This window comes from Diadema antillarum, unplaced genomic scaffold (genome assembly GCF_040938485.1).
Source record: "Diadema antillarum isolate AM-2024a unplaced genomic scaffold, OU_Dant_1.0 scf00000054, whole genome shotgun sequence".
Taxonomy (NCBI): Eukaryota; Metazoa; Echinodermata; class Echinoidea; order Diadematoida; family Diadematidae; genus Diadema; species Diadema antillarum.
Window position 1 is genome coordinate 184,264 of NW_027270943.1, and position 16,683 is coordinate 200,946.

The window sequence follows — 16,683 nt, forward strand, 5'->3', positions numbered from 1 at the left end:
AGCTTTGCTTTTTAGTGGGTTCCTCATATTACACGCCAATTATACGTCCTTATCCATTTGTGCAATTTTGGTTCAAACTGACCATTGTGTTAAAAACATTTCTTTTTCAAAATCAAATGGAATATATAATTTGTATGAAATGTGGAATATGGAACATGAATAAAAAAAAAAAAAAAAAAAAAAATTTATTCATAATTTTTTGTAAATCTAAAAAGTGTACTAAGCTAGGGAAAGAGGCACAGAGGGGGAGGGTTTGGGAGGGGGTATCCCCCTCCCAAGCACGAGAGATTTTGCATATTTTGAATTGAAATTCAACGATCTGGTGCACACTTTGAGTGAAATATTCAAAAAAATGTCTTATTTGATGAAAGGTTGCAAAGGAGACCCGCTTCATGTGCATGCATACAGTATACACGCATTTTTTTTCCGCCTCCCAAATCCCCGGTCCAAATCTTAGGGGGGGGGGGGGCCGATCGCCCCCATCGCCCCCCCCCCCCCCCCCCCCCCCTGGCTACGCCAGTGTCTGGGCCTGACTTTATATCTTGGGGCTCCAAATTATCATATTGGGGCCCGTGCCATTTTATGTCCCCTTAAGGCCCCGTAGAGACACACCACATAAAAGTAAACATACCATCTCACTGCCTACATCTTTCACACACACACGCACACACACACGCACACACACACACACACACACGCACACACACACACACACACACACACACTCTCTCTCTCTCTCTCGCGACATTTTAACTTGTTTTCGAATCTATCCTCAATTTTACCAAATTTCTGGTGTCAATCTTTGATTACGATTCTCTGCATGCCTTTGAGATTCTTACTTTTTCAAGGATTTTAATTCCCGAAGTAAGCCTCCGCTTTGGAAACCGGAGTAGATGTCTGCGTGCGCGTGGTTTATGATTCTGTGTGTGTATGTGTGTGTGTGTGTGTGTGTGTGTGTGTGTGTGTGTGTGTGTGTAGCTATATGTTGGGTTTGTGTGTATATATTGCTTCCCCCTCTTCACATCACGTTTATTGTAGAGAGCCGACATCTCCTAACAACTTGACACAAGGACAAACAGAACGTGTCACATGTTCTATGAGCAAAGTAAAAAGAATGTAATGAGAAAGAGCCTTCATGAAACGGTTCAGTGATAATAGCATTAAATGGATACTCAGGATGCTAAAGCATCATGTGTGTTCCGTAATATGTACAGTCGCTTTGGATGGCAGGTCTTCTATCTCTTTATCTTGGCAATTATGCATGCACCAAACGCTGGAGTATTTCTGCTCATATAAAATTATAATTTATCTTCTGTACATGTAGAGCTTAAAGGCATAATTTACTATTGAAACAAAAACTCAGCGTTAGTGCTTTAAAACAGTTTTAAAATGTGAGTTCGGGATAAACACAATCACTGTAAAAACTGGGATCCATATAATCGATGTTAAATATTTTGGAATACACAGAATGTGTACAATACAATGTAGTTATAATAATGTTTCCAGACTAAACTGTCTACAGTTATGGTTTATTGAGAAAAATACTGATATCTCCTTATATTTTAGGCTTTTTTGAGAAAAATTTATATGGTAGGGTGTTTTGTGATGCAACAGACCTACACATATGCATCGATTGTGATATCTTGAACATTCTTTTTTAAATCACTACTCCCAAAGGTAAACAGGACCATTAACAACTTGCCTTTAATTTGCTTAGCAGTTTATTTCGATTCTCTCTTCCCTCCACCTTCCACCCTCTCTCTTCAGCTCTCTTTCTTACCCATGTACCCCGGATTTATATTGATATTGATTCTCTCTGACCTTCATGATAAAGATTCAAACGGGCATATAAACATATCCCCAAAACCAGAGGGCAAGGGGCATTCGTGAACGATAGTGTTCACTGGAGGAATTCATCCCAGTGCTTGAATGTTGTGTGTATTATGTGAGGTTATACAGCGGGACGTCGATCAGTAAGTGCATCGGCACCAAGGCTTTCCTTGAATGCTACTGAAATACGCCTTCAGTGTTTGGTAATCAATTTGCGGTGCAGTATGAGGGTTTGTAATTAATTACTGACAGAAATTCTGAATATGAATCGATCTTCTTGCCACCCGAAGTGGGTTTTTAGATGCAGGTTTCTTTGTCAGTGTGTAAGCTACAAGTCATCTGTCTGTAGGTTCTCCAAGCCTATCTAATGACCGATTCCCGCCCTTGTCAATTCATTAATTTTATTCATTTACATTGCAGAAGGCCGTCTAACATAATTAAATATTATCACGACAGAGACACTTGCTGCCACGTTCAGCTTCTGTGAAGCTTAACGTGTTATTTATTCATATCACTGTGTGATGAAGACAAATTAGTGAATGACTTTATCTAGGTATAGCGATGCTGGTAGAAAATATATAAGGTTTGATGTAAATGTCAGTGTTAGATGCCATTGCTGGTGGCGTACAACATTTTACATCATTCTCTAAATTAACGCAAGAGTTAATTAATTCGTTGCAGGGACAAGCTAACGAAATGATATTTGGAAGGGATCATATTTCACTGCATCTTAGACAAGCTTTTTCATGTTAGTGCTCTCGTTGAGTATAGTCATAACAGCAACTTCCTGAACGTGTCAATAATATTGGTCTTTAAGTGTCTGTTTCAAGTGGTTGTTATCCATAAATAAATATATGCATGCCAATGTGGATTGATAGCGTGTTCATACACTCAGATTGTAGAAGGTCAGACACTTTCTCATAAAACGCAGTTTCATTTCCGAAGTGTTTGTGGCTGCTAGATAAAAGTGAAACAGTGCGTTTGGTATCACGTGAAGTTATATTCTCAAATAAACGATGGAATCATAGGACCTCAGGAAGGAAATAGATAGTTAGCATGACTAAATACAAAACAATCATGATATCAATGAGTCGTATGAGAACATTGAATAGTAAAGTAGTATGTCAATGGTGAAAACACAATGTGCGATGCTCTACTCTGCTTTGATGAAACAATAATGACGCGTTTTGTTCTGACGATTATGTCCGACAGAAAACTTCTGAAGGTTCATTTGTTAATTTGAAAAGCGTAGTGATTGAATAGATCCCCTAACCCTCCCCATAATTGCGACAAAATCAAATCATGAGACTGACATAATGACTATCGCTGTGGACTCAATTGCTTGCTTTGTGATGAGAGACATCGGGCTTAGGATGTTTAGGCCTTGTGCTCAGATTTCTAAGCGAAGGCCAATTAAACCTGTATTACAGCGGGACAAAAATCGCCATTGAGGGAATTCCCCTCTAACTGATGGGATGTAAACAGCAACGAAGATGTCATCTCTTTCACCTTGGTAACATTAACTTAATAATAGGTCAATCTTTCTTTCCCCCTCTCTCTCCATTTCTCCCTCTCTCTCTCTCTCTCTCTCTCTCTCTCTCCCTCTCTTTCTTTGTTCCTAAATTTAGATGAGGCAGTTTATTTAGCTTTTATGATCATTTGCGTCCAGGATTCCGGAAACAATCAGGAGTAAGAGTGTATCTCTGCTAACACAATTTAGTTCCAAACCCGAGGAAATCAGGAGATACTGTGACCCATCGTTATGTCATGATTCGATTGTAGTGTTAGATCCATGTGTCCTTGTATTCTTTCATATTCACATCCAACGTGCACATCTGAAGACTTTGAAATAATTTGAGAAAGAACTTCTTCTTTGAGAAGCAAACGACAAGCAATAAACAATAAAATATCAAGCAATATTCATTAGCAAATGAGAGGATGTTTGCAGTAAAAACAATATGTCTCCAATTAGTAAAGGAATTCGAAATTAAACCTGTCTAAAGGAATCGATTAGTTTTCTTTTAAGCTCGTCCTACAGTATTTGATTTCTACTGAATTGGGTAACTCCCTCTTTACCCAAGTGAAGTGATGGAGAAATAAACAGGAGTGAAATTGTCTTAAGTTGCAAATTGCAATAACAAACATCGGAACACTGACTAATTACGAAAAGCTTATCATTGAAAAGTAGAACTAAATTCCAATATCAGTATTTCATGTAGTGTGTGACAAACAATTCCGTAACAATTAAAAGACTTGTTTATCGAACAATTACTGTTTCGATGAAATAGAGTATGAGATTTCTTTTTTTCGTGTGTAACTATCACGCATAGCAATTTGCTGCCGATAATATTATTATACGCAAATCTCTATTGATTCCTAAAGCACTTCCCACCGATAGGGTGTAAAGTCTTACACATGAGCCCTTCATTATCGTCATGTGCTCAGACTTGTTTAAACAATCTATCCTGACGTCATAATCAATTACCCACTATTAAGCGTAATGCTATAAATTCTTACAATATTTTAACACAATACTGCGCTGATCATTGATTAAAGTTTGAACGGGTTTCTTCTTAATAGTAATTTTGTCCTGTAAGCTTTCCGAGCGTAATAGTGAACAAGCTAAGATGTGCCTATAAAGCTAAACGCCCATGGCAAACTTCAAATCTTTGTTAACCCTTACCGTGCTTCGGTCACTCTGGTACACATGTTTGGAAACTGTTAGGAATTACCTAATCATCCATATTCCTTTTTTGCGTGTGCGTGAATGGCCTTGTTCACTTTCAACTTGATGAGGTTTGGATAAATTATTGAATGCTGATGGAAACGCTTGACAAGCCTTTCAAAGCAAGGAGCATGGGCGCGTAAAGCTAAGTAGCTGTGTCACAATAAAAGTCCCTGACCAGCCTTCATTTTGTGTATAATATTCCATTGGAATACTTATATAATTTCTTCTTATTAGTATCTTCGTCATGTCTTTAGATTTTACGTGTCCTTTTGCAGAGTAGCGATAGGTAAACAATGTGTATTGATGGACGATAGGGCGTAACCTTCGTTGTAACGAATACCTTGTGCTTTTCTTTTGACAGGGTGAGTGTAGATGCAGTAAAGTTTACTGACAGCTGTTCGGCTCAACATTGAGTGACCTACAATATCGGAACAACTACACGAGCCTAAACAAATAGCACTGTTGTTACTTATCAAACTGCACTCATTTAGTTTTGCACGGTTTTGTATTAGACATGTTGTGAACTTGCTCAGTAAGTATTTCAAATGTGAAATCTATGTGTGCTTATATTGAATAGTGTGCTAAACCCTGTAACACTATGCTTTTGTCTTTCAGGTTATGGAGATATCGTGCCTTTGACCACGTGGGGGCGTGCTTTTTGTGTGGTGTACTCCATCATTGGCATCCCGCTGTCTCTCATATGCCTCGCCAACATAGGAAATCTCATGGCCAGACTCGTACTCAAGCTTTGCAGATTAGGACACAGGATTTTGGTCATTCGTCATCGACTCAATTCTTGCAGCTGTAAGTCTGCGAGAAGGAGGTCAAAGGTCGTGGAGAAAACTTCGTCGAAGAAACAAATTGTAGGTAGCGATGTCGAAATAGGTCTGAACACCTTCGAAAGTCCTCCTGATTATTCGCCTACAGACGAGGTTGTGAAGCAGTCAGTCCCAGCGACGAGAGATTTCAGCGAGCTTCGACCCGACCAACCATGCACGCGATCAGTATCCATAGCAACAGAAAGACCAACTTTTCATCCAAAGGGCATAACGAAACCAGAAACCCAAGAGGGCGCCGACCATCCGAAGTCATGTGCCTGTGAGTGCGAGTGTCAGTGCCCGAATCAAGCAGAGCCGGACATCCTCGAAGAAGTGCCGCTCTTCATCGTAGTCGTCATCCTCGTCGTCTACATGTGTGCGCATGCAGCTTTGTTGTCGTCGTCGGAAGACTGGACTTTTGGTGAAGGCCTTTACTTTTCCTTCATCACACTGACCACCATTGGGTTCGGTGACCTGGTGCCTACCAATCACTACGCCAGAGATTCCTTCATACCTTGTATCTTCCTCACCTTATTCGGGCTCGCTATTATGTCCATGTGCATTGCGTTGGTGCAAGAGAAAATCCTTCGCACATTTCGAGAAATCAAGCGTAAAATTGGAACATAGATTGCCATAACTTTTGCTCTTCGTGTTATCACAGTACCATGGATCTCTGACAGGTTGGAGAGATCCTGTAATAACCCCAGACTCAGAGCTTTGCAGACGACACTGCGACCTTCACGCATGCGCACTGACATCCAAAGATAAGAGGCAGCAAATGCATTGCATGGTCCAAGGTTTGACCAGATGAAATGTACCAAGGTCTGTAGGGGCTGTCAGATAATAGGGAACTTTTACATTTGCGGCGCGGACGTTTGAGACGACGAGTGCACCGGACGTTTTCCTTTCTCCCTGCGTCGTGCTGACAAGTAGCTTTAGATCACCCGGAGACGCAACCACAGAACTCTAGTTCTGTGGACGCAACCTGTAAAAACTGAAATTGCGCCCCCATATGATCGGTGCATCAAGCAGCTCTCTGCGTTGTGAATTGAGCGGACATAAAAAATAGCCCAGAACAGACGCGTAGTGAAAACTCAGACAACGTTAGCAACAAATAAATCGAGTTTGATAAACGATTTTGCGCATGCTCAGAACAGTTATTTCCCCTCTGGCCGTCCCTATCGCCAAAATCTAAAGCTCCCTAAATGATGGTGTGTAACTTCTCCGCTTACACAATAATTGCATTACAGTGAAAGACTTAAATAAAGTTCACTTTGGTCTGATAAGAGTTCCATTCTTGTAAAGATGATGACAGAATTGGAAGCAATTGGATTGAATACTCCAGTGCACAGAATTTGCAGTGCATAAAAGTCTTATTATTCTAACACGATAATGAGAGCAACAATCATTGATCTACAAATCTTGGAATTTGACGGACTTCACTTAAATCATGTATTTCAATGCTTCTCATTTACAATAATATAATTATTCTAATGCCAACTAAATTTCTGTCATAGCTATCATTACTTGTCATTACTATATTATTCTAATGCCAACTAAATTTCTGTCATAGCTATCATTACTTGTCATTACTATATTATTCTAATGCCAACTAAATTTCTGTCATAGCTATCATTACTTGTCATTACTATTCTGACTGCAAAGTAGTATTACGATCATTTTCATACTCATCTCATTGTCACTATCAACTTTAGCATTGTAAGTAGGATTTTCATGTGTGTACTATTTCATTGCTGTTACTGCCATGTATGTGGTACTCTTTATTCGACCAGTAATGTTGAAAAGACCGAAAATCAATTCATCAACAGCAATCTGTGAATGAATGTTTAAATCAAAGACTTTGTCTCTAAGCGTAAATGATTATGTGCTTACATTTTTCCACTTGCTGTCGTGCGGAAGCTCGGTGGTCTAGTGGAGATCAGGACGTCGTATGTTCGAATCCTGCTCGGGTGTGCACGCCCATAATTTCTTTTATCATGGCTACTACTAGAACACTGATCAATTCAGTGCTTATTTACATCGATATAGGACAGTTTGCCAATCAGTTGCAATGAAAACATCTCGACGGAAGAATGATTCATGAATTTGAATAAAAGAATCTGTACTTCCCACATTACACAATAAAATCTAAAGACACTTTCGATTACTAACACTTCCCGGTCTTTGTACTGAGACAAAAAAAAAAAAATGTTAGAGCAGAAGATCTTTATGTCTCTGAGTGTAAATAATGTACTTATATTTTCCAATGATTTAGAATGTGCACAACGCAATGCACCTTTGTAAGATATTATGTAAGATACTTACACGATATTACGGAAGCATGATGATATGCTACTACGACTCTTATACTGTTTTTGTATAAAGGTAGATTTTCCATCATATTTCCATAATATCTTGAGCCGAATACACAAATATATCCAAATGTTTTGATGATTGTCTTTAAGACAAAGTATGTCATCGAAGAATCAAGAGGTTTATAATAACTCAAAAGAGGCATTATTAGTATTTATATAAATATAATTTGTTATTACATACACTTGTATGTGTGTGTGTGTGTGTGTGTTTGTGTGTTGTTGTTGTTGCTATTTTCATACTTGCCGGTTTATAAAAAAAGTAACATCTTCTAATGTTTTTATATGTTTGCTATGTGATAACTTTGATCAAGATAACGTGAGGAAGTGAGTTGGGGAGTGCACGTCTTAGTTCTTGTCATAATGGTTCACCAGATCAGAACTAGAACATTACGCAGAGACGGCACTGCGGTACTGCGGTTTATCTGTAAACAGCGCCCTCTCTCGTTGCTATTTCTGAAAAGAAGAGGAAGATCTTTTACTTTCAAATTTGACTTACTGACAGTATGGATAAAAGGTCTCTGTCAGACCTAGTAGTGACAATGTTTTTAAGTATAAGAAATGGATTAATAACAAATGACATCATATCAAGGACCGCATAGGAACAGTTTAAAAATTGTGACTGCGATACATCGCGATTTTGGACTTTCTTCCATATTTTTGCTTAATAAGTAATTTCTAAAGATTCTAAAGATGCAAATTAATGCTACTCCTAAAGATGTTTTAAAACCATTATCACCCTGTCACACCGTTCAAACTTTCTGAATGTATAGAAAATCGATGACGGTTTACCTCTTTTATTTTGTTTTTGTTATTTTGTTAATAGTTAACTGTCTAGACGTATGTACAAGACTGATATCCAAAGCTTTAATACAGTTGTATAGTATGCAGATACCCCACTATTTTTCCATATTAATTATGGATATACTTTTGCTAAATGTCATTACATTATAGCAAAAAAAAATGCTAAGGGTTGTGTTGAGGTTCTTCGCGGAGTAAAGTCCTTTCTGATTTCTGCAGATTACATGAAATTATTTCTGAAAGTAATGAGCAAGTAAGGGGAAACTCCCCTCTGTTTTCAAAATGATTTTTGTTAGAGGGTAACGTCGACAAAGAGTGATAGGTCAGTTTCAATGAATGAGAGAAAGAGGGTTATTGCAGAAGGGAGAAGATGTGCAGTAACGGATTTGTCAAGTGTCATCCTATGTATTTCTAGTGAACAAAATCGCAACTGTACTGCGCAGGTCGCAATCACAGTTGCGATCTTATTTACGAGATACAGAGTGTGACACTTGACCAAAATCTGTTGTATACAGTTTCAAAGAAGTTGAACAATAATTGCAAGTTTCAAGTTATAACTTGGCCTCACAACTGTCCCATGTGCATATACACAAACATCAAAATGTTCATCAACACCACGCTAACCGTCCTCCCTTTTAAAAGATAATAATTGCCAAATAGTTGCACGTCTACGAACTATGTAAGTAAAAGATATGAATCCTCTTTTGATTTATTTCAACACAATGAGGAAGAAGTGTGAGTTTATGACCCCCCTCTCTCTCTTATTTAACTTGCACTTAGTCGACGAATGTCCGTTAAAAACATACTTCCCTGATTTATGTCCAGTTGTAATGAAACTATAAGATACTTGACTCACTAAATTATGTTGAATGACCAAAGTCAAGTCACAGATATTCACCTGTCTCATGTACACCTGGTTTAGCCCTGGTTGTATGTCCTCAACATAATTCAATAACAAGAACCAAATGAAGGTGTTGTTATCCCTCTGTAACCAATGTTTGTTTCTTTCTGACGTTTTGAAGACATCACCGGAGTGGTACTCTCACAAAGCCTTCCGATCTTGTTTTCACATTATGCAGATTCCATTCCAAAAAATGTAGAAAGTACACTCAGCCATTACATTTATAATTGAAACGTTTCAGAGTTTTACGTTTGCAGTCGATTGTTAGAAATGCTTGGGACTAGTGAACCAATGAAACTGGGACCGACGACAAACTGTCTGACGGACTATCTCTCTCCCTGTCTCTCTCTCTCTCCCCCTTCCAGAGCAGAAACGATTAAACAACAGATAATGGTCATTCAATCGTGCAATACCACGTGGCTTAATATTGTGTCACTCCGCTAAACCTTCCGAGGCCTCTTGTGACGTTTGTTGGTCGACAAGGAGTACAATACCATGCCATTTTATTTCTGGTCATTGGTTTTCAATACATTTTTTGGCCAGTTGTCCATGAGCCTTGTGTTACGATACCCAGTCACTTTGTACCTAAAGAAATTGCGTCTCACGAAAAATTCTTGAATCAAAAACTATGCACAACAATCGTTTAGTGAGAAATGCTTCCAGTAGAATCTCGAGGACAGCCAAAGTTTGCTGTTTGTCTGTTTGGACCAAATTTAGAACAGCGTCATGCGCTAGGGTTATCGATCAACAACTTAGACCCAATTTTAGATATTTGCTCATTACAACCATCGTAATAAATGTAACTTATACGCTCACATTATACGTGAATAGTCTTTAGTGGTTAGTTCACCAAAATAAACTTATGATTTTTTTTTTTACTTGATGCTTCTGGAAGTAATCGCAGTGTCTGTGTGGTAAATTCATATGTTTTCTGATGGAAAATAATATGATTTGTACGTGCCAAAGAATTTTTGATAATTCTTGATTTCTAGTGTGCCGTAACGGAATCAGATATCATGTACATACTATACATATAACTTAGTATGTACTGCGTGTGTTATGTCCGGCCATCGCTCAAATTGTGGGGTTTTGTTGCAGACATAGGAAACAACGTAAAAAAGATATTGCTTGTGACCTCACGCATATGTGTACTTAGATAGCCTATATGTTGTACTCGATTGATTACCGCATTCTTATAGCCACGGTCACATTGGAACAGATCGAGATCTTAAAGTGGACATTCAAAGAAAATTTACATATTAGCACAAATTACATGCTGTGCTCGAGCTAGAATCTTGGAAATGACATAATGTAAGATTTCTGCTCATTCCACGACGGGGAATGCCACAATTGCAAGGAAAAATAATATTCATTCGATGTCTGCGGTATTGAAAGCACTTCGGATGAATTCGGGATGGCTCAAATCTAAATCTAAATCTAAATGGATCAACCTAACAGCAGCAGAAGACGTGTCAAAGCTGAAGTTGAAGTTGAAAGTTGAAAGTTGAAAGTTGAAAGTTGAAAGTTGAAAGTTGAAAGTTGAAAGTTGAAAGTTGAAAGTTGAAAGTTGAAAGTTGAAGCAAACATCATAAGTGCATCCATTGATACTGAAGAAGAGGTTTAATTACTTCGAATTGGGCTAAATGTGATATTCGCGAAAGAAAGAGTAGCACAGAACGCTATTATACCAGTGCCCAGCTTAGAAACAGCAGCAGAAGACGTGTCAAAGCTGAAGCAAACATCATAAGTGCATCCATTGATACTGAAGAAGAGGTTTAATTACTTCGAATTGGGCTAAGTGTGATATTCGCGAAAGAAAGAGTAGCACAGAACGCTATTATACCAGTGCCCAGCTTAGAAACCATCACTGCTTTTAAGTTTTTAGAAGGCAAGGGCCGTTGCATTTTCGAGTTTAAAAAGCCCGCCTAACCATGGCGAATGTGAATGAACAGCAAACCATCCGGCGCAGTAGCAAGGTTAAGCGATTGCTGACAATGACTGTGGCAAAAGTATTAGGGGCGGACAAGTGCCTGGGATATATGTAACTTTACCCCCCTTTTTTGATAGATTGTCATTACTGTTGATGTTTTTTTTTAACTGCAGATCATTCAAATGACACGGAAAAGCTTTAGATTCACTTTGCATTGGTATGGCATTTATCCGGCTAAATACCAACACAACGCTCACCTTGGAAAACAATTACACCTTTGAATCAGTGCGTTGTCTGCAGGACATAATCTACTTTTGCTTGCTGAGTCCATTCAGTGACGTCATAAATATCAGGCGTGTTCGGCGAGTTTTGGTAGGTTTTCGAAATAGAAATTATGTTGCACAAATCTTTTCCGTGAGGCCGGGAATTTTAATAACTTGGGCTGGCTTAAACTATATCTGCAATTTAATTGAATATCATTCATATTTGATATCTTTGAATGTACAGATTAAAGACCACGATATTAAATTCCGCGATCTTTTGCCAGTGTGACTGCGGCTTAAACTGACAATTGACGTTTTCCTTGTACATGTACATGTATGCGTTTGATTTGAGAACTACGCTTGTGTGTTCTAGAAATGTTTACCATACTTAAAGGAATCATGTGTGTCCTGTTCGGTACACAGAAGCCACTGGGCAGGAGAAATACTTTGCTCCCCTCCCCCCCCCCCCCATATTTTGACATAATTATTGTGCCCTTTCCATTACCAGATTGTTATCTTTTATTAATTAAAGAAAAAAATGAGAAAAGAAGAATAGTGTACTATACTATACTATACTATACTTTACTATGCTATGCTATACTAGTACACCTATATTGTACTATTATACAATACTATCATCATTTAAGGGAGAATTTCAGTTAACGTGAGAGCTAGGATAAAGTGGATGCATGTACTCCTGCCATCACCGTTAGAAAATTCCCTGAATACCGCCTTATGTGACTCAACATAATATGTGATAATGACACCTGACACATTTTTATGGCCATGCCAAACATAATTCAATACACAGACATTGTATAGAACTGACGGTCCTGTGGATCCAGATTTATAAAGAGAGAAAAAGTAACTGTAAATTGATAGTCGTGTGGTAAATACTGATGTAACGTGCGTCGTGCACAACACTATAGCCCCATTTTATGTGTCTTTACTCGTCAATTTAACTGATACTGAAATCAATATAAAAGAAAACAGACTTGATCGTGAGTTCTAGTCTAACAATTTTTGTGCTTTAGGCAAATCCTCGTAATTACGCTCCCCAGAAAGTTACAGGTTTTGCAGTTACAATTGATTAGTTCACAATTGTCATGTCCCCCTGAAAGATGTTTGCATGACGTAAAGATTTCTCATGTAATATACTTGTCTCTATCTTATACTCCCTTGTCATACAAGCACTCTTATTTCTAGAGTCTCATTTACACACTGACACTGGATGTTAGTACTGTGCGTTGGCAATGTTCAATATGCATTCATCCAAACCACTCTGTTAAACAAGTCTGGTTGAAATAAATGTTAATAATAAACGTTATACAAAAGTATTCATTTTACACTTGTATGATTTGTTTTAAATCATTTTGGAGTGACTTATTTCATTTCTGCATTGTGTCGATAACAATGTGAACATAGAATAAAACAATGAAATGACTTGCAAATAATTGCAACTGTGACATACAGATGAGAAACAAACAGTGATAAAATCTAAGTTTTATTGATCTCATGAACAATATTATGAAATAGATTGAAATCTTAGGAAATTTGTGGAATATTTTGATGATTCAATTTCGTTCTATAAGGAGGAGAAAATATGCAAAAAGCCGTCATCAAAATCATCATTTAACTAAGATTCTAGCCTTTGCACATATCAAACAAAAGACTTTAAGCCCAGGTGTCTTAATTTGAGAAAGAATATCAATAACGGACACACTCATTGTGACATAAGTGTCATGAGAGATGTGAATATTCTTCATCATTTCCGTATAGAAAAATTAATACAAACGCGTCGATAATATAAGAACTTATGAATTATCATAATCTATATAATTATTTCATGACTTTTGTTGGGTCCATTCCATCCACTTCCTCCATGGGAGTTAATCTCTTAACAGCAGTTGAAAGATTAAAAGTATGTAAAGTATCGATTGAAAGTTTGCAAGTATTATCAGAATACTGTCAAATATTATCAAATTCAATAAAGATGATAGATGTGTGTTTGACTGTGATAGATGTGTGTCTGAAAGCAAACTGTAATAATAATTTCAAACATCACCACCCTTCGCTATGGTCTGCGGACCGATTGCACATTTACATTTCCTGGTTGGCATATATAAATAGGCCCTAGTATACATGGATATGTCAATTCAAGGAATTAGTGGTGTTTACTTTACTACACCGTATTCGTGCAAACTTGACATGTCACGTGCCTACATTATATTTCTGCTTTGTTAGACAATTTCCGTAAATGTTGTTGCGTGTGAATGTATAAGGCATTGACCACAATAATCACAACATTCTTCAAGCATACATCGTCATTCGAGCGAGTTTGACGACTAATGCCAGTCCTTAGTCTCATGTCGATGGTATATTATATCCTTTGTGATGCTGATTGCCTTGGTATGAAACTCTGCTCGAGAGACTGGAAGTACAATGTATTTGCTATTTGGTTGGAACCATGCACAGGGTATCACGCTGTTTTCTTTCACAGCACAGCTAATCATGCTTCCATTCTTAAAGGGGAAGTCCAGGCGATTTTCATTATTTCACATCGTGTGTAGTACATAAATCGTCAGCTCCATCTTTAGATTTGTGTAAGAAACTGTGGTCCTTGAGCAGACAAATCAATTTACTACGAAAACCCAAAACTATTTGCACTGTAAGTAAGGTATCAATTTCACCATAAGAATGCAAAAGTGGGGGCTCATCATAAGAATGCATGAGTAGGAGGCTCACAGATTTCAGAAATGTAGCAATGCAGTTCCATTACAATACCACTTGCTTAATGAGGTCATCTATGTAGAATCTATGCCTGTTTTCTCCTTTGTTCTGCTTCGTTGAGCCCCCACACATGCCTTTTTATGGTGAGGCTCCTACGTCATCATCCTTGTTCATTGTGATTTGTTATAAATTTTGAAAACATTTTTATTCCATAGGGCCTATCCCAATCACTATAAATTCTGAAACTGTGTACCAAGTATAACCAATTTATATTTGTTCGAATGTAAAAATCTGAAAATCATCTGGAGGTCTCCTTTAAGACCCTCACAGTGCTAGCTTCAATCTGCCTTGGATCGTTCAGCTGAAATACTGATTGAATACACAATGCGAAAAAAAAACCCTGAAACTGCAATCCTTTTTTGATTGTTTGCTCTTGAAAATGAAAAAAAACCACATTATCATGTGAAGGAATGTTTAAACACACACACACACACACACACACACACACACATTATGTGAATATTATTTAGATTGATGGATGGATAGATGTAGATGAACAGACAAGGAAAAGATGGATTTCATGTGTACTTTTAGACTTGGGGTAAGTTGGATACAAAGACTGGATTTCAGACATTGAAAGCTTCTCACGTCAAAAATCATGGTAGAAAGAAAAATAGAAAGAGAGAACAGTGGACCAGCCATGCCAACCTTCCATCATGAATAAACAAATTGTGATAGTCATGTACCCCCTTGAATTCAAAAGTAACAATGATCCTGATTTATGGCAATGATGTCTTTATGCCCACGATCGAGGACTCAACAATGTTAATGCCATACATTTCACATGAATTTCCATTATACCTCTCGCGGCTTTATTACACCTACCCTCGCCGCGTGTGATTCTTTCAATATATTTGAAGACATTCGTACCTGGAGGCGCTGCCACTAAATAGACCCCTGGCCCATTCATCGAAATAATGCTCACATATCTATCGACTTCCTTATTGTGTACCATTCAAAGAAAGAAAGAAATTTGAGAAAACATTAATTTCTGCAATGAATGCTTTATTTAATGGCAGTAACACCCCGCACTCACGGGGGCCATTTTCCACCCCCGTCAAGGGGATTATCGTCGAGTATAAGATTTGAATGGAAATTGACTGTGGGTTATTTAACAGGCAAACCTTTTCTTTGACAAGTAGAAACACGTCAGATTTTGAAATACAGCCTCAAGTGCACATTCCCTCTCTCGTATTAAGCTGCATTCTTCCTGTGTACTTCATGTGTCTGAAAAACAGATCGAGGTGCTTGCACCGTGTTGCATTTTCGTTGCTAAGGATTCTAAACAAAGCGAGGAAAGCGATATCATGTTCTTGCAATTTATAACCCAACACCCACAACATATTTGCGACTGCCATTTGAAATTGTTAACGTTTGGATCAAAATTAACATAACTTCAAAAGAATAAATGCGTAAGTATCTTACTTTTTAAAGACCAATAGGACTGTGATCGGGTAAGCATGTTCCCAGCCTTCTGTTTAAAGCTGAATTCTTTCAAATGTCAGAAAAAAAAATGTTTTTTTTCCGTTGATTGAAATATCAACAGAATTTCCAACAGTTTCGAGTATGAAAGTATGTACATGTGTATATACTCAGTGGAACTAAAATACCAGTGCCTCGTAAGAACTGTGCCTCTCAAGGCCGAGTTGAAAGGGGAGAAGATTGCAAAGCCATAGACATGATTTCAGTCTTCTAAGCCGTCAGAAGGAGAAAATATGGATCGAACCCTCGACATGACTGTTGGCTTAATGGGCCATGGCAGACTTAAACTGACAAAACAGATTATCGCCCCGAAACACACACGCACACAAGTACCGGAAGACTGTCTAGTGCTTAATGTGAGATAAATGATATTTGGGAGATACGACGTTGAAACGGTCACTAACGGACCCATCTTTTTTCCTCTTCTTTTCAGTACTTTTTGACAGGTGTTTTGTTGTAGAATCAAAAACCTGGAGGTCCTGTGACGATTTTCTTCTGAAATGTCTTTCAGAGAAAAGGGGGAAGAACGGGTGAGAGTCAACATTGATAAGTGCTCCTCATAAATCCAAACGCATTTGATCAGGCCAAGTTACAGTTTGTAGTTAAATTGAGGAAAAACAATAGCAACAACAACGAGTCAGGTTAATCGCGCTCTACTCGTGGTACAATAGACCCCTCCTTTATTTCTGAGAGAGCGGAGAAAGAGCGAGAGAGAGAGAGAGAGAGATAGGAAGAGAAAGAGGGGGAAAAAGAGAGAAAATCTGCTTT

The 16,683-nt window shown here is 38.1% G+C and overlaps 1 protein-coding gene across 3 annotated transcripts in view; it reads left to right on the forward strand.

Annotated features, from left to right (window-relative positions):
- The window catches only part of LOC139715739 (potassium channel subfamily K member 18-like), a 51,917-nt gene extending 45,070 nt beyond the window's left edge, over nucleotides 1–6,847 (forward strand). For all 3 annotated transcript variants that reach the window (XM_071627290.1, XM_071627288.1, XM_071627289.1), the window contains one exon: nucleotides 5,174–6,847. In XM_071627290.1, the coding sequence (XP_071483391.1) occupies nucleotides 5,174–6,003 (830 nt within the window). In that variant the 3' untranslated portion in view covers nucleotides 6,004–6,847. The remainder of the gene's footprint in view (nucleotides 1–5,173) is intronic.
- Nucleotides 6,848–16,683: the final 9,836 nt, after the last annotated feature.